Raw genomic sequence first — 21,524 nt, 5'->3', positions numbered from 1 at the left:
AAGTTCCTGAAAAGCAAGGATCCTGCTTGGAGGACTGATGGGAGTTGTGCTTGGAGGGTTCTGGGGCTGAGAGCCCAAAGGCTCAGTGCAGCTCCTGATTCTGTCTATAATCCTCTCTATGCCAGTAGTGGATAGTGTGAGTTCATGGTAGGAAATTAAAGGTATGGAAAAAAAGGGAATCCTGCCCTGCCCTTAAAAGCAGAGAAGCTGCTGGAGTTTTGATGAGTATGAGAGGCAGATAAATGACTCCCCATAGTCTGAGATGCCCATTCTTAGCTTCTAATATGAAGAAGAAGCTCCTCTTGGAGCTTCAGCCCAGGGCTGTAGACTCTTTTTCTTTACCTGTTACCGAGGAAAACAAACCTTTTCTTCCCAGCTGAATTAACCTGCTGCTTTCCTCATCCCACTGACTGCAGTTCAGTATCTGCCCAAATGTGTCTCCATACTTATTAAGGCTTCCACAGAAATCCCATGCCCTCAGGCCCTCCAATTCTCACTGTTTCACTGTTGGACTGTTGAAGGAGCTGCTGAGTTCACTGCACAGGTAAACACTGGTGAGCTTTGCCCCATCAGTTTTTCTCCCTCCTTCCCCACGATCATAAGTACATATGTTCCTTTAAATTGCATTAAGTTTTTTTACTTGCTTGCTTAAGGGTTTATCATCATTACTGGGATGCATATGAGGGAGCACCATTTCACAGACCATTTACATTCACAGCAACTGAAAATATTTGATAAAACAGGAAGGAAAGAATGGTTTCTGCCAGCTGTTAGGGCTGGCCTCTTTCATACCACTTGAATTGATGATTCTGGCTGTGGATAGTAGCTGCCCGTTAAGTTGTCTGTCTGTTGGCAAAAGTGCAATTTTCTCCCTTAAGCCTATTCAAGCACATGCCTTCTCAGATGTTTAGGTAGTAAGAATCTGTTCCATTAGGAATAGCAAGTATGATATAGCTGAGCATGCTGCTGGGAAAAGTTACTGTTCTTTATGGGTCTCTGATGAGAAAATAATCTTTGATCTGCATTGCCTTTCTGAACAAAGCTTTTGTAGGAATAGACTTCAGAGCCTATCCTATCAGTAACAATTATCTTCTCCCAGCAACAGTGCACTGCATTAATGAATTAAATAAACCTTGTGTAAAACAGATGGTGTTAATTTTTTAGGTCAGAAGCTATCCAGTTGGTCTACCCAACAACAGCAGCTAAGGTACGATTTGGGGGGGAAAGGAGAGGAGCAAATAAGAGGAGTGTATGTGCATGCATTTTTTTTTTCCAATACAAGCTCTTACATCTGAGTATCCCATTCAATTTCTGGTGCACATGGCAAATGACGTGTAGGGATTTGAAGTGTTTTCTGGAGAGTCTTCAAACGAGCAATCAGAGATAGTACTGCTGTATCATACAAACTACTAGTACATGTTTGTCAACTAGGACTCCATTCTGTTCTTGTACAGAAGGGGTTTTAAAAGCATGGGAAGCTTTACAAGGACAAGCACCGAGTGTCCTTATCCTAAGGAGTCTTCTCTGGACAGGAAAATAGGAGCTGTGGGAGTAATTCTCATCAGTAGCCTGTTAGTCTCTGATAGATAGAGGAAGCCTTGCAAAAAGCATGTATATGACAGCCCCTTATTGCAAATTACCTTTGGACACTTAATAGTTGTACAATACATACGATACATATATAGATGTATGTATCTTAAAATAAAATGGAGACATGACTATAGTTGTTTGCACATAATTCTTTAATACCATTTTAATTACACTTATCTGTGGTTAAATTATGTAGATATTTTAGGGCACATGTAATCAGATCTTTTAATGTGGATAATTGGAATTCATGTTTTTACTACAACCATCCTTTGCTCTCTGCAGCACAGCTCAGTTGGTCATTTGGCATGTACTGGCTTCTGTTAATGACATTCTGCCTGTTTAAACAAGAGCATGCTGTTCTAAGCAAATTAAATTTCTCACTCTTCCTGATCTTTTTTCTAATAAGGATTGATAAGGCTCATCATGAAAATCTGTTTGTAATATAGTGCTTTCATAACAGTTGATTTCTGGAAGGAGCTAGATACTGTTGGATCTGTCCATTTGAACATTTGTCTAATGTACTTGGATTTCTATAGCAGGACAGTGTCAGTACAGCATAAGCTGCCACTAAAATACTGTAAAAATTTCAACTCTCTCCCTTGGTCAAATGTTGACAGTTCAGTGGCTCCAGGAAAGATCACAGGAATACTTAGGCTCTTTGGAGAACAGTTTCTGTCTGTAGATACTATTTAAAACATAATTAGGTGTGGCAATCAAATGGCAGTAGGAGAGTCAGAAACAGAGAGGTGTGTGTTGGCAGGTCAGTGAGAGCAGGAGAAGTTCAGTCCCAGTGTCCTTGTGCCAGACTAACATTCTCTGTGCTAGTCCTGAAAGCACCCTTGAGAAACAGTGATTGTCTGTGTGCTGACGTAGCTGTTCTTTCTACTTGCCCACTCAAGAAGTTCTACAAGCCTTCAAGAGATGTGGAGAGCATGAAAGTGTGTAAGATCTTATGAGAGGACCTGCAGGAATGAAACAGAGGAGGTTAAAGTTTGATGATGTGACTTCTATATAATGCACTTTCTTTGGTGGGAGGAAGAGGATTTTCCAATAGAGAATAAAAGTAAATCTTCTTTTTCAGAATATTAGTATTATTGCTGACTCTCTCTGGTCTGCTCGACAAGATGCCTAGTGTTTGGACAGGTGTCAATGTTTTATGAGTGTGTCCCAAAATGTTAATGAATACTCATTCATGCATTGCTATCCTTGCATGTCCTACTGAAACTGTAAGCCAGTGGCACCTCCTGATCTTTTTATTGTCTCTGTGCATTTTCATAAAGTAAATGAAAGCTTCTTTTTATAAAGAAATAGCAGAGAGCTTTTATCCAGAGTCCTTTCAGATATATACTTTTTTACAGAGTAAGCTTTAACTTAATAATGTCGTATATTTCTAGCCCTTTAATAACCTAAAATAGCCAAAGCCTTTTCACATTTTTTTCTTTTTATCCAGAACATGAAGCATTTCAAACTACCCCTCAAAACCACCATGCTCAGAGCCTGAAAGGTTTGGCACTTTTCTTCCTGGTGATCTTCCATCTGTGCTGTGTTGTGTCTTGCATGTAACACCAGAATCCATAGTTAATACCTATCCCATCACATTAAAGCACTTTCTCATTTGCAGAATCTACCTGGTCACTTGACAGCATATCAATGACAATATCTGCAAACCAGTTTGTTGATTAACATCTGTCACATCAGTTCTAGATGTGGCCAATTTTCTTTGTGCATGGAATTTCCATTGGTTTAGTGAAACTAGTGATGTCAAAAATGGTCAAGTCTTATGAACTGAGTGCCTTCTGTTGTGAATTTGATCTTAGTCTGAGTTCTGTCTGAGCTAGGAACAAATTCTGAGGCTGTGTTCTGCCTCTGTTGCCCCTGTGTTCTGCAGTGCTTGTTGAGCAGAAGAAAAACCTTCCAGCTCCTAAGAACAGGTGCACTTGTGTTTTTGCCTGATGCAAAGCTGCTCATATTAATCTCTTGAGGGATGGCTCATGGAATTCTGCTTTCCAGCTTAAGAGAAGATAAAGTCTCTGTATATGAAAACTTGGTGGAAAATGTACAGAGGGTTGGGAGCATCTAGAAGAGTCACCCTCAAGTGTATTTAATTTAGGAATAGGAGCTGGTAGAAGGAATAAACAACTGAAGAGTATAATGGTAAAAGTAGGCACTCTTACTCTTTACATAGCATTGCCCTTACACAATACCTTTTCTTAAATATGTTCCTTGACAAACACTGGTCAGCAGTGAGAAGGAAACAAATCTCAATTTCTTCCCACTGCCAGCTTAAAGTTTAACAGTGCTTCTGCAAATTAATCACAAGTTGGGCCTAAAAGTCTCTCCTAGATCTGAGTTCAGTTTTGCTTTGTCAGGTCACTGTTAAGTTACATAAATTTAACTTTTTCACATAGCTGTTTCTTTTAAAGCTAAAATTAAATGTGAGAAAGAATTGGAAATTTTGTTTCTTATAGAGGACACTTCAGTTCTCTGAAGTGTGCAGGTGTTTCCCCCTTGTCTTCCACTTTTATCTCTTAGTTCAATATGTATTGGCTGTTTTCTCAGGATCACTTACCTCTGAGAGCACTCCAGATAACTGTCAAGAAGCCAGAGCAGAGAACAGAAGAGGAAAAGAAGTTTGCAAAAAGCTGCTTTCAGGAGATAGAAAGCTCTCAAACTTACAGCTGAAGACTGCAATTTCTTATGGCTGAAATGGCTCACTTTAGATGGTAAATATTTTTTTAATATACTACTTTTTAATTGTTCATTTTGTTGCTGCTTATGCTTTGAGCTCACATCTAATAAAAGCTAGAATGGTAACTGTGTATTTTGCTTTTATCTTCAGTGGACTAATTATCTTCTGAATGTAAACTGGTCTGATAACTCCATGTTTTTGGCTGTTGACAAAGCTGTTATCGCATCTGAGGTGTTCTGTACATCGGAGATGGAGGAAGTGGGAACCTTCTTGACCTTATTTCTACTGAGAACAGATGATCTGTGGAAAGAGGGCTTTACCAGTTTAAAATCAATATCCTCACAATAATTTGGTGCGTGTACATGTTTTTCGTGTCAGGTGCTAGTGCATGTCTAACTTTGTACATAATAGAAGCCATAAAATTACCTCTCACTGGCCTAGCCATATTTTTTATTGTCTCCTACCACTGTACTCATTGTTTTTTGGGAGTGGGACAATCGTTTTAACATATTCTCGTTTTCTACTTTTCTGCCTTTCTCCTGTTGCCTCTTTCTCATACCCAGAGCAGCACAGAAACAAATTTCTCACTTTAAAAAAACTTCTCCATCCTCAGTTTCCCATGTTTTAGGGTTTTCTCTTTGCTTTATTGTACTGGACTTTGATTTCTTACATGACTGAAATGTAAGATATCATTGCATTTTGCTTAAGGAGTGGGAAATACTGGGGTGGGCTCCACTGCCCCCTTCACTCTAGAAGTCCTCAGAGGAATTACCTACCACAGGTTCTGCTCCTGCACCTGCATCTCCACACAGGCCAGCACAATCACAGAACTGTGCTGATGACAGCAGTGTCTTGCCCTTTGTGTACCAGCATGTTATCAGTACAGAGTTATTGCTGTGAATCCAGATCAGTCTGTGGGTCTGCCCCACTGTGTCCTCACAAATGACCCTTTGGGCACAAGTTGAAAGAGAGCACAGGAGACAGCCAAAAAGTTTTTAATGTTCAGCTTTTAATTTGTGGTTCTGTATTGAGTTCAGGTGCCCTGGTGTGGGTTGTCCTGTGCAGGACACAGCTGGTTCCAGAGAGCTCAGCAACAGCCCCGCCATGGGACACAGCTGAGCACATCGGTGAAGCTGGGGCACCTCTGTGGCAGTGTCTGTAAGAAAGGGCAAAATGCTGCATGGCAGAGAGGAGTGAGGAAGAAGGTGAAACAGTTCTCTGAGCACCCAAGTCAGAGAAGAAGAGGGAGGAATTGCTTCTGGTGCTGGAAATTCAGACCACAGAGGATCACATGCCAGAGCAGGTGCAGATTTTTCTGAAGGAACTGCAGTCTGTGGAGAGGAGCCATGGCAGAACAGGCTTCTGCTGAAGGACTGCAGCCTGTGGAGAGAGCCCATGATGGAGTGACAGAAAGAAGCTGTTACAGACTGACTGCAACACCCATGTTCCACTTTGCCCTGTGCTGCCTTGGACAAGGGGAGACAGAGAAGTTGGGGGTTCAAAGTGTAAAAGAGGGCAACAGAATGGAATGTGATATTTTAATTTGCTTTTGTTTCTTAGTGATTTAATCTATTTTAATTGGCAATAAATTAAATTAGCTTTCCTCATATTGATTCAAATATTGAAATTTACATCTGGATGCCAGTTATGGTGGAAAGTCCTGATTTCTGTTTGATCACTGCAAGTCATTATTGCCTTTAATTTTTAAGTAATCAAATTTTAATTTTTAAGGATTCATTCTATGTGAAGAAAGTAGTGTACCTTGTCTGAATCAGGAATTACATTTCTGGATGTATTCTGGTTAGGCCTTTCAAGTTCAGTGTACTCACCTCTTCACTAGAGTAGATCTAAGTGGCGAATTAACTCAGGAACATGTCTAATCCATTACATTTCAGCTGGAAAATAATACCAGCCATATTTTTACAGGTTGGAGCATGGGAGAGGCATTCTGAGGAGACGATGCTGCAGCATTATTTACTTTGGTAAAGCTGTTCTTACAGGTGTTAAGGGTGTGGCATCTTCCCAGTGTTATGTCTAGCAGTGCTTCAGAATGGGGCAAAGTTTGTGGTGAGTGGCATCTTCAGTGAAAGTGCTGTTAACTTTGGGCAAAGAAATAAGCAGAGTTTGGGAATGGGATTTATACTCTTGTGCTTTTCAGAGGTTATTTAGAAAACTAATAAAAGTAATAAGAATAATAAGTAATAGTAAAGTAATAAGTAAAATAATAAGTAATAAGAATAAGAAGGGAACTTCCTTTAGAGGATAAGTTTTATATGTATGTTCTTACACCACCTTTGGAAAATACCTGGCACTGGACACCAAGGGTATCTAGGCGGGGTACTAGGTGACATGACACACTTACTGGTTTATAATGGGAGCACTGGAATACAAACTTGATGGATAGCTTCCTAACATTAGCTAAATTAATCTTCATTTTTTTGTCCTCTCTCTTCACATTTCACTATAAAGGGAAGAGTTTCTGTTAAAGGGAACATGGTGAATTATCTGTCCATAAAACTGTTTGTGAACAGTTGGATGAAAAGGACTTCTTTGATAATGAATTAGATGAGCTTTGGAAAGAATTGCACTGTCACTGTAACTTCAAGTATTTTCTTCCAAAGATATTGCTCACTATTGATTATTGTCTTACTGTTTATTTGCTGTATAATTTATTTGTTAAGCTTTTCTGGCCTTTTCAGGGCCATAGAAGTAATACATATGGCAGTTCTCTTTTCCTTTGAAGTTTTATAAAAGGGGAAAGAATTCTTCATTTTGCATTTAGGCACCAGCTGCTCTGGAAAAGTCCATGATTATCTGTGTTCCATAGCTACCAAAAAATACCAAAAAGGTATTCCATAAACTTGTGATTTTTCCTTCGATCAGGCAAAGTGAGTTTGACATCTTTAAAAAAAAAAAAAGGCAGACTACGCTAGAACCAAATTTAGCATCTTCAGGAGCTGACCTAGGGTTCATCAGTTGCAATTGTAAAGATTGATGTTTTCATAGTGAAATGTTTTCATTAATCTAATTTAATCTATGAACAGAAGTATCTTCATTCCTCTTATTTCAGACTTCTGAACTCCTTTGCAAAATGAGAGATTGCTAGTGAGATTAGCTAATAACTGCAAAAATGGAAAAGTTTCACTGAGAACAGGTGTGGTAACAAAATGTACCATAAAGTCAGCCAGCATAATTAACATTAGTAAGGTAAGATCTTTCAGAGGTTAACTACAGGCTAATACTTTTGGTGGGACACTGATGTTTATTCTGATCTTGCAAACAAAAATAATGTTTATGAGCCATTGCAGAAAGAACTGGGAAATAAAGCACTTTGTAAAATGCCAGTCTGTGGTGGTTTTGGTTTCTGTTGATTTTGTCAGGCTTTTACTTGGTGTTCATTCCTGTGTATATCTATTGCAGGGTCTGTTTTATCTGATCTCTTACACAGAGTAAGTTAAAATAAGTTAGTTGTTAATACTTAGAGCATAAGACCCAAGTACTTCAAGGCAAGATATGATATGCCATATATTTGCTAACAAATAATAGAAGTTGAATATTCTTGATAATTTTCAGAAGACATGTGCCAGAAAGGAGTGCTCATAATGCCTTAAAGCACTAGGACAAAAAATACCTTTCTTTTGGAATTTTTAGTTAGTTTTATTTTTAAATTTTCTACCTATATTTATGTGAGCTGATATTTTAATATATTATATAAGGAAAGCAGGCAAATTTTTTTTGTGATGGTTTGTTGTCATTGCTAATGCACATCTTGATGTTCTGATCCACATTTATAACCTTATTACTTATACAGGGAGAAGCAGTGTCAGTCAACAGAGAATTAGCACAGAATAGGGCATCCAAAACTACTTCTGCTGGCTTTTATCAATTTTTTGTTTGTTTTGAGTGGCAGTACATAACTGACAATAATCATTTAGGGCCCACTCTTTCCTTGGAAGGTCTGTGCCCTGCTGTGTACTTTTTGTCATCTCCAGGATTAAGCAGAAGAGATAACCCGAAAGTTCTGCTGTTTGGAAAACAATGGTTGCAGAGTTATTGGGTGTGGGCAGGGGACACAGTCACCATCCTTACATCCAGCAGATGAGAGAACAAGGAATGAAATAGAAGATGGATGTTTTTCTTCTGGTGTTACCATGTTAGACCAAAAGATTTCTAGGGGAATTAATGAGCAGCACTGCAAGAGAAAGCAGAGGTAGGAGCTTGGTGATAGCATCTGGTTGAACTCCACTAAGTCATTCAGCTACTTCTGTAGCATTGGAAGCAAGAGAATACTTTCCCATTCCTCCTTCAGATTGTTTGGAAGGAATATGTTCTATCCCAGGCTATCCATTCCCTAGCCCTTGACTTTGGGAGGGATGATGCCAGTTAGGCCAACAGGTTATTCTGGAGCATCAACACTGATAGATATGTGGTTATCTCAGCCTGGCCTGACCTGGTTTTCCACATCAGCTGATTTCCCTGGACTTCACCCTTTGTGCCTTTTCTCCCTGCCCTGGCAGTAGGGAGGTATGGCAGAGGGTGCTCGGCACAATGCTGTTCTTTTCCTAAGAAAAGACACAGCAGATCTGTTTTGTGTATGGGTCACTGGGACTCTCTGGCCACAACATGAGTGTGTGAAGTTAAAGCATCTCAGATGCTGTATGAAGGGAGAAGGAGAGGTTCCTGGACCTTCAGTGCTACTTACTCTGGAACTTGCAACGTGGAATGAAGTCTGTGATCCTCCCAGCAAGACTGGACCTGTTTGGATTTAACAGAGAGACAGATTCTTCTTATGTTAACAGCCTCTTCAAAACTGAAGCCTCATAGGGAGTTCAATTAGGTGCTTGACCTTTATTGAATATTGGTAGCACTGATGGGCATGTGATGTATATGAAGGACAAGATTTGGATGTCAAAGACAGGACAGCAGACACTAGTGCAGAGTCATTGGGAATGTCACAAACAACTGAAATCTGCAGTGTCTCTCTGGACTACAGAATTGTGACTTTCTTGGACATGGGAGAAGGAGCTCTCTGAACTACTGAGCACTGGTGTAAAGGTTGGTGTTGCTTCTATGTACTGGTTTGGCTTGCAATTTTGGCCAGCAACTGTGTGTAGCAGTAAATCCGTTTGAACTCTCCTATCTTTTCAGGAGTTTTGCCTCACTCTGACATTCTTTGCTCTCTGTGCTTTGAGAGAATTGCTGTGCCATAGAGAGAGGCTTCCTGGGCCCCAGGCACGACAGAAATACCGTAGTCAATGGAGCAGAGACATAGAGGCTTTAGCATGTTTCTGCTTGTCACCTCTAAAACCACTCTCAAATGCCACCAAAAAAGATGTTAGCTACATGTCTTCTTTTTTCCCTGGGTCTGGGAAGGGAAACATGCCAACACAGTCTGGAAGATTTAAACTGTAGCCCATCGATGCAGTTCTCACTCACATGATTTACTCAAGTAACACCATTTAGGTACTCCTGGGGTAGGGGAGTGCTAACACCACTGAAGCAATCCTGTTTTGCTCCCAAATGCTATAAAAGAGAAGGAAAGACTAGAGAATCTCTAAATGCCCAACTTGAGTATTGTTGTCTGAGGTACTCTAAAGGATTATTTCACCTGCTTATTATCCAAGTTCACTCTTGGATCATATTCACATTCATTCTTGGTTCATATTTCTTTTCTGGTGACAATGCTTGTCTGAACAATGAGCAGATCTTCAAAGCCAGAACCATCATCTTGCCAGTTTATATTGGCCTCCTGAGAAAGCTGATAACCAGAGTGGACTTGGACAATCTGTACCTGTATTTCATGGATTGGATGTAAACTAAGATCTTGCATTTGCCTGTCCTGTGTGTTTGCTGCATCATTCTTAGGGTGACAGTGTTTAGCTATGTGCATGTAGCTAGCTCAGAGGATTTTGGTTTGTGTTTTTGTTTTGTGGTTGGTTGGTTTTGGGTTTTTTGTCAAAAAAGAAGAAAATGGTCAGACTTCCTTCATCTTACTGAAATTTCCTTATATTTGCTCTCTTTCCCTTTAGGATGACAAAGGTACCAACTGCATTAATCCTTTTGGATGCTAGAGGGAGCTCATGTCTTGAGCAGTCAGAATGAATCATGATACCTTGCACAATTCTTGAGGAAACACAGATGGAAAGTAAAGTGCTATTGATGACTATAATGCACCTTTTTCCATCACTGGCAAAATAGAAGGGCTGAATGTATCTGGTTAGGAAATTACACATGGCTTTCAGAGACACTCAGATAATTAAATGCTGTAGCTGCAGTTTCTTCTATATCTGAGCACCTTGCTGTTTTGACTGGATTTATCTTCCCAATTGCCTCTGAGGAAATAAATTGTCTCTCATATCCCTATGAATACACGGGAAGTGTGACACCAGGAGCACTCATGTTACTATGTGTGTGTATATACATACACAAAGTAGTAGTCCAAGCAAAATTCTCCAAAGCACTCAGAAGGAGGCTTGAAAACACAAGATAACATCATGAAACATATTGACTGACTCTTTTGCCATTTCCTCATTCTTCACTAGGGATCTGTAACAGTGCAGTTGATAGCATATTAGCAACCAGAATTCAGGGTCTTTGGAGGCTGAAATGCAGCCACACTTGAACTAGCCTAGCTTAAATACATTAGCTAAGATAACTTTCCATAATCAGAACAAATTTTAATTTACATTACACCCATTTCATCATTCAGAGTTCTTGTCATGTGGACCTCTAATCCTAGTGAGCACCACCTCTAATCTGTTTAGTTATATTTCAGCAAATCTTTACTCCTTCAGAAGAAGCTCAGCTGTCACTGTAATGCTCGGTGAGGTTACTTTAGGTGTCAGGGTAAGAGCAAATCGACAATCATACTGCTCCAGTGCCTGAGGCAAAGCAACCTTGCTGCGCAGAGCTTTGGCAAGCCGGGCTTGGCGTTTGTGCTGGGGCAGCTCTGCCCAGGAGAGGGCAATGATGCTTGGCCATGTGCTCCAGTAGAGTAGCCATGGTGGGGAAAATGTAATATATTGGATAGGAAGGTCCATATAGACAGGTGGATATGAGATATGACACAAAATAATCACTCAAATGCAAGTCACGGTATTTCAGTGGCATGTTACTGCCAGAAACATGCTGTCCTGGTGGATACAGATCCTGTTAAAGAAGCCAGACAAGGAGGCTCTTGCAAAGGGCTGAAGATGGGAAGGCATTGCCAATGGCATTGACTTCGTAGATACCTATGCTTAAGTACTGCAGTTTTGATTTACAGCTGAGACTGATTTCTGGAATAGAAGATACTTCAGCCCTCTTCAAGGTACACTCAGAGTGCCTAAGCCTTTCTCCTTGGTATCTTGTGACACAGTTGTCTAAAGCCTGGTTGCTTGGGCTTTACTCTTACAGGATGCAGTAAATACTAAAAACTGTTACTCTCCTATAGGTGACACTGTAGAGACTCCTCTGCCCAAGGCAAACTTATGTTCCTTTACCACATAAGAGGTTCACCTGCATGAACACCAACACATATTTTTATTTACTTGGATTCCCTGTTAATTCTATCAGCCTTTTCCCCTTCTTTTTATTTCTGCCCTAGATTTAAAAGTTAAAATGAAAAAGGCTGAGACTATTATAACACATACTATTGAGGCTGTCCATATTCTTAGATGTACTTTGAACATGAGTACCATGATGGATAGATGGAGTAAAGAGGATTTTAGTTCTCAGGATAGTATTTATATAGCAGTTGTAGCTATGGGGAAATTATACCTGTGGGCCATATTTATGGTCTTGAGAGCTCTAGTCCTTATACCAGAGAGAAAAAGAGCCCTGAGACTGCTCTAGCTTCCATGGAACTGCAGCTGCACCTGAAAGGCAAAAACATCTGCAAGAGTTCCCTGCTTTGCTACTTGCTAATTAAATTAGCATTAAGGTGAAGAGTCACTGTAGAGAAATATAGAGGCAGACTCTGAATGTCTGGCTGTAACTTCATAGGAGAAAATAAAAACAACTTGCTAGCAGCAACAATTATAAGCGGTCAGTTGTAAACTTTTTTTTAAGGTAGAGTCAACAGATTATTTGTGAAAGCTTTGGCATCTCAGACTTCTTTTAGATGGGGTCTGGGTCAGGGCTGTCTATCCAAACCTTTCCTAGGGGATTGGGGTGGAAGATATTGCTGTGTAACATCTGTTCACTCATCTCACTCCAGCTTCAGTATTTCCTACCCACAGCATTTGCATCCCAGCAAGGAGCTCATATAGGCTCTGTTCACACTGAATGCAAGCATTGTCTTGTGAGACATCCCTGAATTGGCTGGAGGCTCCAGATGGTTGTGCTGCTATGCAGAGGGACTGGCTCAAGCTCTGGGTACAGGATGGCTGCTCACAGGGCCCCACAGGTAGGTGAGTGAAGTGTTGCACAGCACTGAGGTGTCAGTGTTCCTCCCAGTCCCAAAGCTGGCAGGATTGGTGCTGAATAGGGGAGTTGCTGCACTGAGCTGCCTCCCATGGTATAGATGTTCCTCTCTTCTGCTGTATTAAATGCCTCACAGGACGAGTGAGCAATGTCCTGACACCAGAATAAGGTCAGTGCCCATGACTGGGAAACTGGAAAAACCATGGGCTGCACCAAAATAGGCCACAAAAGGCCAAGACACTGGGTGGGGTCAGGACAAGGAGAGAGAGATGGGCTTGGAGCAAAGGCAGGCAGGGAGAGTTCATAGGCAGGTAGAGCAGAGCAGAAGACATGTCATGAAACAAAGAGTACTGAACATTCAGCTGTATCCCTTAAGGCTGCCTATACCCCCATAAGATGGGGAGGCCAAACATGGTTCAGGAACACAGAAGTCACTCCTGGTCAGGACAGGAGTTCATAAAAACTTGATTTCTCAGTCCCTATCAGTGTAGAGTTTAAGTGTTCTCAAATGTACCCTTGCAGCAGCATTCCCCTTTCTGGACAGGGAAATGGAGATGTGGAGGCTAAAGCAGCTTGCTTAAACTCACACAGGAAGCCCATGGCATACCAGAGTAAAGGAAGAAAGTCACCACCCTAATCTGACATTCCTGCCTGTAAACCTTTCCAAATGGGGCTACATGGGCAGGCAAAAATGTCACACAGTTGCTACTGTCCCCCCTATTCTAGTGGACCCTTGATTTACCAGGCTGCTGAGTGAGTGAGTGCTTCTCTGTATCACTCCTGTTATCCTGGAGAATGGCCTACAGGAATGAAAAGGAGGTGCAGGAAACACCAGTTGAGGGCATTAGAGGGACAGGATTTTGCTAAGCTGGCAGAACAAGACCTGTTTAGTAGAGAAATAAGAGTTCTAAGGATACAGAGACAAAGCAGGGAAGTTGCATTGAACTAAACCAGGATGGCACTTGCAGAGATTAATAGCTGCTTCCTGTCCCATATAATGTCTTCTCCTTGCAAACATACACAAAGGATTTTCTGGAAATGCATACTTCTTCTCACTCCAGTTCAGTTTCCCCTGGGTTTCAAGACACAGGTGCAATTGAATAAATGGGTCAAGTCTACATTAAATGAGATCAAACACAATTCGGGGCACAATCCAAAACTATACAGCCAATGAAGGCCTTTTCATTGTTTTAGTAGGATTAAAATCAGTTCTCGGTTAGATATTTTATTTAAAGTGGAACAGGATAACAGCAGTAGAGTGAAATAAAACAACCTGGAGAAATCCACTTACGCTCATTGTGTGTTCGCTTCAAATGCCAGTAGAATTATTAATAATAATATAAATAAATAAAGGGGGAGGGTGGTGAGAGAATATCTCTGTACTAAACTATAGGTGTTAATGAGCAAGTCTAAATAGAACTGGCTTGATGAGATCTGATGTAATCATTCTCTGCTCACTACAGGAACTAGATCTGGAGGAGAATAAATTGGACAAAGATTTGCAGACAAGATGGTGGCTCTTAGACCGAAGCTTTGCTTCCAAGACCTTACTTGCTGAGTTTCCATCTCTTTTGTACCTGATGCCTCACCTTCAGTTGTCCTAGTCTGGCTAAAGTTCCACAGTCTCTCACTGCCTATCCTATCTCTGTCACTAGGAGATAAGATACTGTGAGCTCTCCTACTTTCTAAAGGACCATGTCATTTCAGCCTGCCATTCACGAGGTGCTCACTGAGATTTCTTTCATGCAGGGTCTCAAGACTTCCCTTCTCATGACAAACCACTGCCTTGACCATCCCTTCTTTACATGCTGCAATTACTTTTTTGTGGTATCTATATCTCCTAAGCTGTAAACCAACCAATTTTTTTTCACCTTTCTGTTAATTTCCCCTTGCTTTGGATATCAATGAGATTTCAATTCTTCCCTCTGAGTCACTGCTTTGTTTTTGTTCAAATATTGTCTTTATTTGCAACAAAGCTGGCAGTATTATCTGTTAGTGGAACAGACACTAAAGTGCTAAAGACACTTATAAAGCAAAACTCATGCTAGAGGTCAGGTCCTGTGCTACTAGTAATCATTGCTTTATGTATGTTTAATGATTATTCTTTTAAGAAGAAGAAGAAATAATCTAAACAGAAACTGATTAACATGAATAATGAAATGCTGAAAACAGGATGGATTTTCTGTATCAGGAGTATGATCCTGAAATGTGATTCAAAAGAGGGTGAAGGAATACCAGTGATCTTCATACACTGCAATAAGATTCTGGAGAAAGAACTGTATCGACTTCCTAGCTCTGCCATGGTAAGATGACCTCAGGTATTATTCAATTTCACCGAGGCTTAGCTCTCTGTGTGTAAAGGGCGATTGTTCTTTCTTTGACTTTCAAGATTGTTCTGAGATGTTTTGATCCTATAGAGATGGTGTTCAGAGCACCTCCAAGAAGTTTCTTTTGTTAGAAGAGATACAGTTACTGGTGAAATGTTGAAAAGGCCAAAATCTTGAAAATTTCAAAACTACCAAGCCCTGAGGAAACAAGAGTAAACTCCTTTGTGGAGGCTGTTTCTTCAAACCAGAGTCATGTGGTTTAAGTGAGGAGTCTGTCCCCACATATCTTTCTTCCTCTGTTTGTGATAAGCCTTTAGCACCAGGATATTTGCCTAAGTGGACAGGACTGCCTGTGCAGAGAATTTTGTCATTCCATACCTCAGCTGAATGAAATAATTTACCATAACAAAAGAGGCCCAGCTGTGAGGTTCCCAAGAGTGCTAAAGGAACTCTTCATGCCTACAGGCACAAAGGCAGTGCTTTGTCTCTGCAGTCCATGGACTGGTTGTACAGTACAACCATCTAATTGAAGGTGAGATAGAGTAGTACAGCGTCCATAGCTTGGCTTCAGTAAAAGATCTTCCCAGGTAGTGGGGGAATAATTTCCTTTTATTGTTCTTGAGATTCCTCACTGGTTAAAAATTAATCTAGAAGTTCTCAACCTTGTATCCACAACACCTTGGAACAGGCTGTATTGTTCAATATTCTTATCTGTGTGTACCATTGCAGTTCTCTCTTTCAATGCTGTTTTTTGCAGAGACCTTCTGAGATCTCTTGGCCCCAATTCACCATTTCAGTGACCAGCATGCAGCTGACCCTGTAATATTTCAAATTGCCTCAAAAACTGGCTGGCCCCTTACAGCTGGTGGTTGAAGATGGGGACAGTTTTTCAGAGCTCTCAGAAGAATTTTAGCTGCATGCTCCCAAAAGTGGCTCTGAAGAATGCTGGGATCGATGTTCATGCTTGTTTTTGCCTCAGTCCTTCTCTTCATCACCAGAGAACTGCCCACAGCCAGAAGGTGGGAGACATTGGTCCATGCTAAAAGCCAGCCCGCCGTCTCTGGCAGTGTGGGAAGGGGAGGCTGCTCCAGTCGTGCATTCCCAGCAGCATCTCCCAGTCACAGCTGCTGGATAATGGACAGCAGCCCCAGGTTCTGCTGCGAGAACTTAATCTGCACTGTCGTCCCTCATTACTGCCACTCAGTGCCGTCGTGTCCAGCCATGAAGGGTCACAAGATGACATGAGAGAGGTCGGGCAGGGGGTCTACAAAAGGGTCTGGCGAGCATCGGGAAACATGGAAAGGCTAAAAAGAGAACAGCTACCCAAACGATGCTCCAAGCAGCTCGGTGGGGATGGAGCTGAATGCGGCTGGGTTCACACTAAGTTTTCCCGAAGGTCACTCTGCAATATGGTAACTCCCAGCCCGGCTGTCAGTGCCCATAAAGGCAGCTCTCCTCACGGTGCGGGGGTGGGGAAGGGAAGGAGGTTTGTTTAGAAGCATTAGTGAGCCCCTCCCCCGGCCCCATTAGTGGCCCTTATTAAACCAACACAGACAAAGAGCAAAGATGCCCTCGTTAATGGAGAGTCTTCGATAATTACTCTGCTCTGCCGCTTCTTTTGGGGCCTGAATAGCCTTTGAATAATGTTTCTCTTGCTGTGGTTGCAGACAATACCCTCGCAGACTGCTTTAAGCGGTGCCAATCCCATTAGCAGAAGAATAGCAGAGCTTTCTGGTTGTGTGGGTGTGTGTGCTCACGGGAGGACAGCGGGCTCGCAGTGGGAACAGACTACGCTGCCCACTGCTTCGCTCTCCTCCTCTCCCCCTGCCCTTCAGGGCCCAAGGAGGCAAAGCAGGCAAGCACTGGGCGAAACTCCATTTGGGAAACCATCTCCCTATTTAAGCAGCCCCCGTGCCAGGGGGCTTGTGAGAGCCGTGCTGCTACTCACTGCAGGAGCGCAGAGACGGGCATGGCTACTCACAGAAGGGGAGGGAAGAGCTGAGAAGCAGAAACCCCGCAGGACTGGGGTGCCTCCAGCCTTTCCTCATGCTCCCCAGGCACAGCTCTCTTTGTGCCCACACAAAATTCTAAGAGGACGGAGGCCCAATAGCCCCCAAAATCAGAATCAGGCAGAGCTGCTGCTTTACAGAGGAGATTCTGCATGCAGTTGATTACAGAGCATGAAAATGGCTATACCAGCCAATTTTGGGAGGGTTAATTTTGAGCCGCACACCCCAAGCAGGAAGCTAATTAGTGTGTTCAATGGGTAGCTGTCAGCCAAACTTGGAAGAGTTGGAATAATTCTACCTGAGCCTTTCTCTTTGATCTCCTCTTCTGCATGATAAGTGAAAATAGTGTATAGCTGGGCTGGCTGTGGTGTTTAATTTAATCATCTGATGATATTTATTTTCACAAACATGAACTCAAGCAACTATTATCAGAAAGGCTTCATCTTGTGCTGAACGCTCCAGTTAAGGGCCTTTCTGTGAGGAAATAGCTTCTATGTAGGGAGTGAGTAATTAAAACGTGTGAAAAAAGGCCACTTTTTCAGAGGCAGTGGAAGACTGGTGGGTCTAATGCTCAGCTGGTATGAGCTGTCAAGTCAGTCAATGGCCAAAATAAATGGGCATTGCTCTTTCCACATTATGCCAGCAAAGGATGTGCCCAGAGAGTTGCTGAGTTTCCCAGTTTGAGAAGGAGGTTTGGATTCTTGTCAACAGGAGCCAAACTGAGGAACACATGGTGCAATGATCTGGTCTTTGAAAGATGATTCTGGAATACTCATAGACGATGTTCAGACTGAAGGAGCACTTGGTCCAGCAAACTCTTCCAAAAGGAAAGCATCTAAGTTTCTAGTATAACTAAAGAGAGGCATTTTTTCCCTCTTTGAACACAGTCTTGAAACTAAGGAGAAAAATGACATTTGACACATTCCAAGTAGAAGGAAGATGAATCCATGTGTCCCAGGTCAGTGTCTTTGTCATATGGACAAATAATGTACAATTATTTTACTCATACATGTAACCACCATATGGCTCCATGCACAGTTCAGTGTTAGGCCATGTGCTGATGGCTGGTGAGCAACTAGGACAAAGCTGGAAGTCAAGCTGTGTGGAAGGTTCTGATAAACAGCCACCACTATGTCTTTAACCAGTATATCTTATTGGAAACAGCTTGTAATTTCATGTTGGGGGACAATGATATTCTTAAACAATGAAAATCGCAAAATCTGAAGCTTGCATTCTGAGATATATATATATAGTAAAAACAAAAAAAAATTTCAAAGGTTCCTATTTCTTCAGAACTGAGAGTGTTTGACTGGAGCTTTGAAACATAATGTAGATAATTGGGGTGGTTTTTTCCGTCTCCATTGGCACACAGACTGCAGGAAGAAAAATCTCTACTAGAGAAATCGACTAGAGGAATCAGAAGCAAGGAAGAGTTGTTTTTTGGTTTTTTTTTTTGGTTTTTTTTTTTACAGTGCACACTACCTGCTTTTCTCCCCTGAAAGCTGTGTCCCCACAGGTAGTGGACCAGCACATCCTGTGTACGATTTGGTTGGGCCTGAAAAGAAACTTTTAGTTTGTACCTGGAAGAGAGGCAAAGTTCTGAAACACTGTCAGACACAGGAGTCCTAGAGAGTTTCTTTCCTTCTGAGGAGCCCAAGAGATGTCTAAGTACCATTTGAGAAAAGGCTGGATAGTGATAAACAACATGGCAGGTAATGATACTGCATTGTCCTTTGTGGGATCTAGGTGGATACAGCTGGATTGGAATAAAAAAGATCAATCTTTGACTGTTACCTTCTTTACAAAACAGTGAAGGATCATTCATCTTTGGGAGCAGGACTTGGAATGTATGGTGGTCTAGTAATATGTTATTTTTGAAGGCTGAGATTAATTAATTTTCAGCCAGATTAACTGGTATTTTATATGCCAAAGGCTCTCATTTACTCTTGCTGTCACTGAAGTGAGATAACCCATTCAAATACCAGTTTGTTAATTGTGCCAGTTGCGTTTTACAGTATACATAAATGGTTGATATGTGAGGAGATGAAAGCTGGTGGAAGCTGACCTAACGCCTGCCTTTTGCTGTGGATCGTGAATCCACTTGATGGATTCAATTCAGCACCACATCTTGTGGTTCCACTTCAGCACTAACCCGATCTCTGCAGCTCAGCACAGCACCACCAACTCCCCTGCGGCACAGCCAGCGAGACACCACCGCGCCCAGGAGCTTGGACCTGTGCATGGTGCTAGTGAGAGGTGGTCTGTGTACACGGCACATCAAAATCCACGTGCACCCCTAATCCAGACGCGGCTATTTCTTGCCGTGAGGTTATTTTTGCAGGACCAGTATCGCCGTGTGGGTTGCCATGTTACCTGAAACAAGCCATTTGTAATTGTCTTGTAACTCTTTGTTTTCCACGGGTAACAGGTTCTGCTAGGGCTCTTTTTGTTGCCCCGTGGCACTATGGACTCATGCACCACGCTGCTGCTCCCTGCAGCCTTCGCGCCTAGGTAAGCGATCTCGCACTTGGGACTGTGAAAATCCCGCTAGGATTTTGCGTTTCCCATCTCTCCTGAAGCCAAGCGCCAGCTCCCTGAGAATCTCGGCCGCTTTAAACTTGGAAAGGTGCAACTTTACCCTTGATGTTTATATAGGAAAACCTGTGGTTTTTCCAGTTCTGTATTTTTAAGGGAAGTGAGAGTGGCGGGTTTCCCCCACGCTCGGCGGGCGCTGGCGGCGGCAGGAACCTTGGTGCGGCGGAGCCGTTTCCCGCGGCGGCCGGGACGGCTTTGCGGCAGGACGCGGCGGCAGGAGGGGCCGCCGGGCAGGGCCAGCGCGGGCCCCTCCCGGAGCGCGGGCACAGCGCGGCCCGGCCGCAGGTAAATAAATCCTCCCTTTGGTCCGCGGGCGGGGCGGCGCCGGAGGGGCTGCGAGGCTCCCCGGCCCCTCCGGGGCGGGCGGCCGGGCTGGGCTTCCCGCAGCCTTCGCCGCGCTGCCTGCCCGCCCGAGCGTGCGGGGCTGTGGGCGAGGGCCCGGGCGCGGCCGCGTTTGCATTTACAGCACGAACACGCCTGTAGTCATGTGCTCATCTGCAAGGACATGTTCCCCTCTGCATAAAAAGGCCCCGCGCTCTCGTTTTCCCCACCCGGCTCACGGTCTCGCTAGGAATTTGGGTGCTCCTCGAGTCAGACTCCAGTATGTGTAGGCACGGGGTGCTGACGCCCCTCTCTATTTCAATAGCCCAGAGCGTGACATATTGCCGTGGTCTTCTTACCTTGCAGTAAAAATGCTTCTTCTAAGGAGCAGGCACCCAGACACAGCCAGTGGAGTTATACGTTCTGGAATCAAATAGGCCTGACAGGAGAGTCTGTGTTGTGTGGGAATGAATGTGTGCTGGCTGGAGTATCAGCAGAAATGTGGGCTCACTGGCCGTGCGAGGTGAGGTAAGGGAAGAAACTCGAGCCTACTCGAGTTTTTGTAGGGCACCATGACTTGCTCCTGACCTGTTCTGCAAATATGCACAAATGGCCCTCATCCTGCAAAGCTTTACAGACAAATCTCACTTTCAGCCCTGCATACCCTACTAACTTGACTACAAAAACTCGCAGTAAGAATAAGAAGGCATCTGAATCTTAGTTGGTCTAATGCCCATACACTTTAAGCAACTGTAATTTTCATCTTGCCACTTTAATGTCTTAATTATTGAAAATTAATGAATTTGGGAGTTAAATCAGAAATCTAAAATGTGAAACAGAGCACTGTAGTAGCTAGGTACATTGTTCCTGCAGGACCTTATCCAACTGAAGTCAGATTATTGTTAGCATTTCAATATCATCAGATGCTTTGAGATTTCTACAGGGTTTCTGCTAAGATTTTCTGTAATGAAGATGTAGTTCAGTTTGGAAAAGACCGTGCTGGGTAGTCACGGAACTCTGTGGTGGTGCCTGTGGTTACAGCCATCCCGCAGGGTCAGCTGTTGTGGCAGGGCTGCCAGGACCTGAGCATTTGGGTTGCTGTGGTATGTTGTTGAACTTAAGCATTATGTGGATCATTGCTTCTTTTCCTTCTCCTGCCTTATGTGACAATGCACTGGGGTTCTGGCTGTTTGAAAAACAAGAGAAGAGCTTAGTTGGAGGTCTGAAATGAGGTTGTGATTAAGCTTTTTTGTGATTGTATTTTCCTCAATGTCAGCACACAACCACTAACAGTTCTGGGAAATCCAGGTCTCACTGTAGAATGGCTTGTACTGTCCCAGCTGATTGTTTAGGTACTACAGTTGGAGAGAGGAGTTAGCTCCGGCTGCAGGTCAGGACTACTCAGAAACCTGTACAGTACAGATTTGGATATCAAGTGTGTTTCTTACAGCTGTGCTGGGACCTCAGGGGGGAATTGGTCTCCTGTGTTTTGTTCATTCTCTTGTGGGAGATGGTTTCTTATCTTCTTTTGGGCCTCTGGGGAAATGCAAGCTGTTATTCCCAGCTTTGCTTTTTACTTCTGTTTGCAGC

At 42.7% G+C, this 21,524-nt stretch overlaps 2 protein-coding genes and 1 long non-coding RNA gene across 16 annotated transcripts in view; 2 read left to right on the top strand and 1 right to left on the bottom strand.

Moving 5' to 3' along the window:
- Nucleotides 1–7,623, top strand: part of CARF (calcium responsive transcription factor) — a 36,676-nt gene extending 29,053 nt beyond the window's left edge. For 3 of the 11 annotated variants that reach the window (XM_014249363.2, XM_088059296.1, XM_014249364.2), the window contains 2 exons: nt 4,150–4,313; nt 4,430–7,623. In XM_014249363.2, coding sequence (XP_014104838.2) covers nt 4,150–4,295 — 146 coding nt within the window. In that variant the 3' untranslated portion in view covers nt 4,296–4,313; nt 4,430–7,623. Of the gene's footprint in view, nt 1–376; nt 1,208–3,040; nt 3,095–4,149; nt 4,314–4,429 lie in introns of those variants that run through there. The other 8 variants (XM_014249359.2, XM_014249355.2, XM_088059298.1 and 5 more) reach the window with 8 other exon arrangements.
- On the bottom strand, nt 5,524–20,423 carry LOC106628047 (uncharacterized). Its single transcript, XR_015773178.1, has 3 exons — nt 20,294–20,423; nt 8,982–9,034; nt 5,524–5,659 (listed from the first exon to the last, which is right to left on the bottom strand). It is a non-coding gene; the product is annotated as an uncharacterized LOC106628047 (long non-coding RNA).
- Nucleotides 19,806–21,524, top strand: part of PLEKHM3 (pleckstrin homology domain containing M3) — a 94,043-nt gene continuing 92,324 nt past the window's right edge. For all 4 annotated transcript variants that reach the window (XR_015773177.1, XR_015773176.1, XM_005519893.3 and 1 more), the window contains exon 1: nt 19,806–19,898. The gene's annotated coding sequence lies outside the window, so the exon portion shown is untranslated. The remainder of the gene's footprint in view (nt 19,899–21,524) is intronic.

Source organism: Pseudopodoces humilis, chromosome 8, assembly GCF_049639895.1.
Source record: "Pseudopodoces humilis isolate 2021_Gansu_Grassland_sample_001 chromosome 8, ASM4963989v1, whole genome shotgun sequence".
Lineage (NCBI taxonomy): Eukaryota > Metazoa > Chordata > Aves > Passeriformes > Paridae > Pseudopodoces > Pseudopodoces humilis.
The sequence above is the reverse complement of the archived record's forward strand: the minus strand, read 5'-3'. Positions and strand labels throughout refer to the sequence as shown.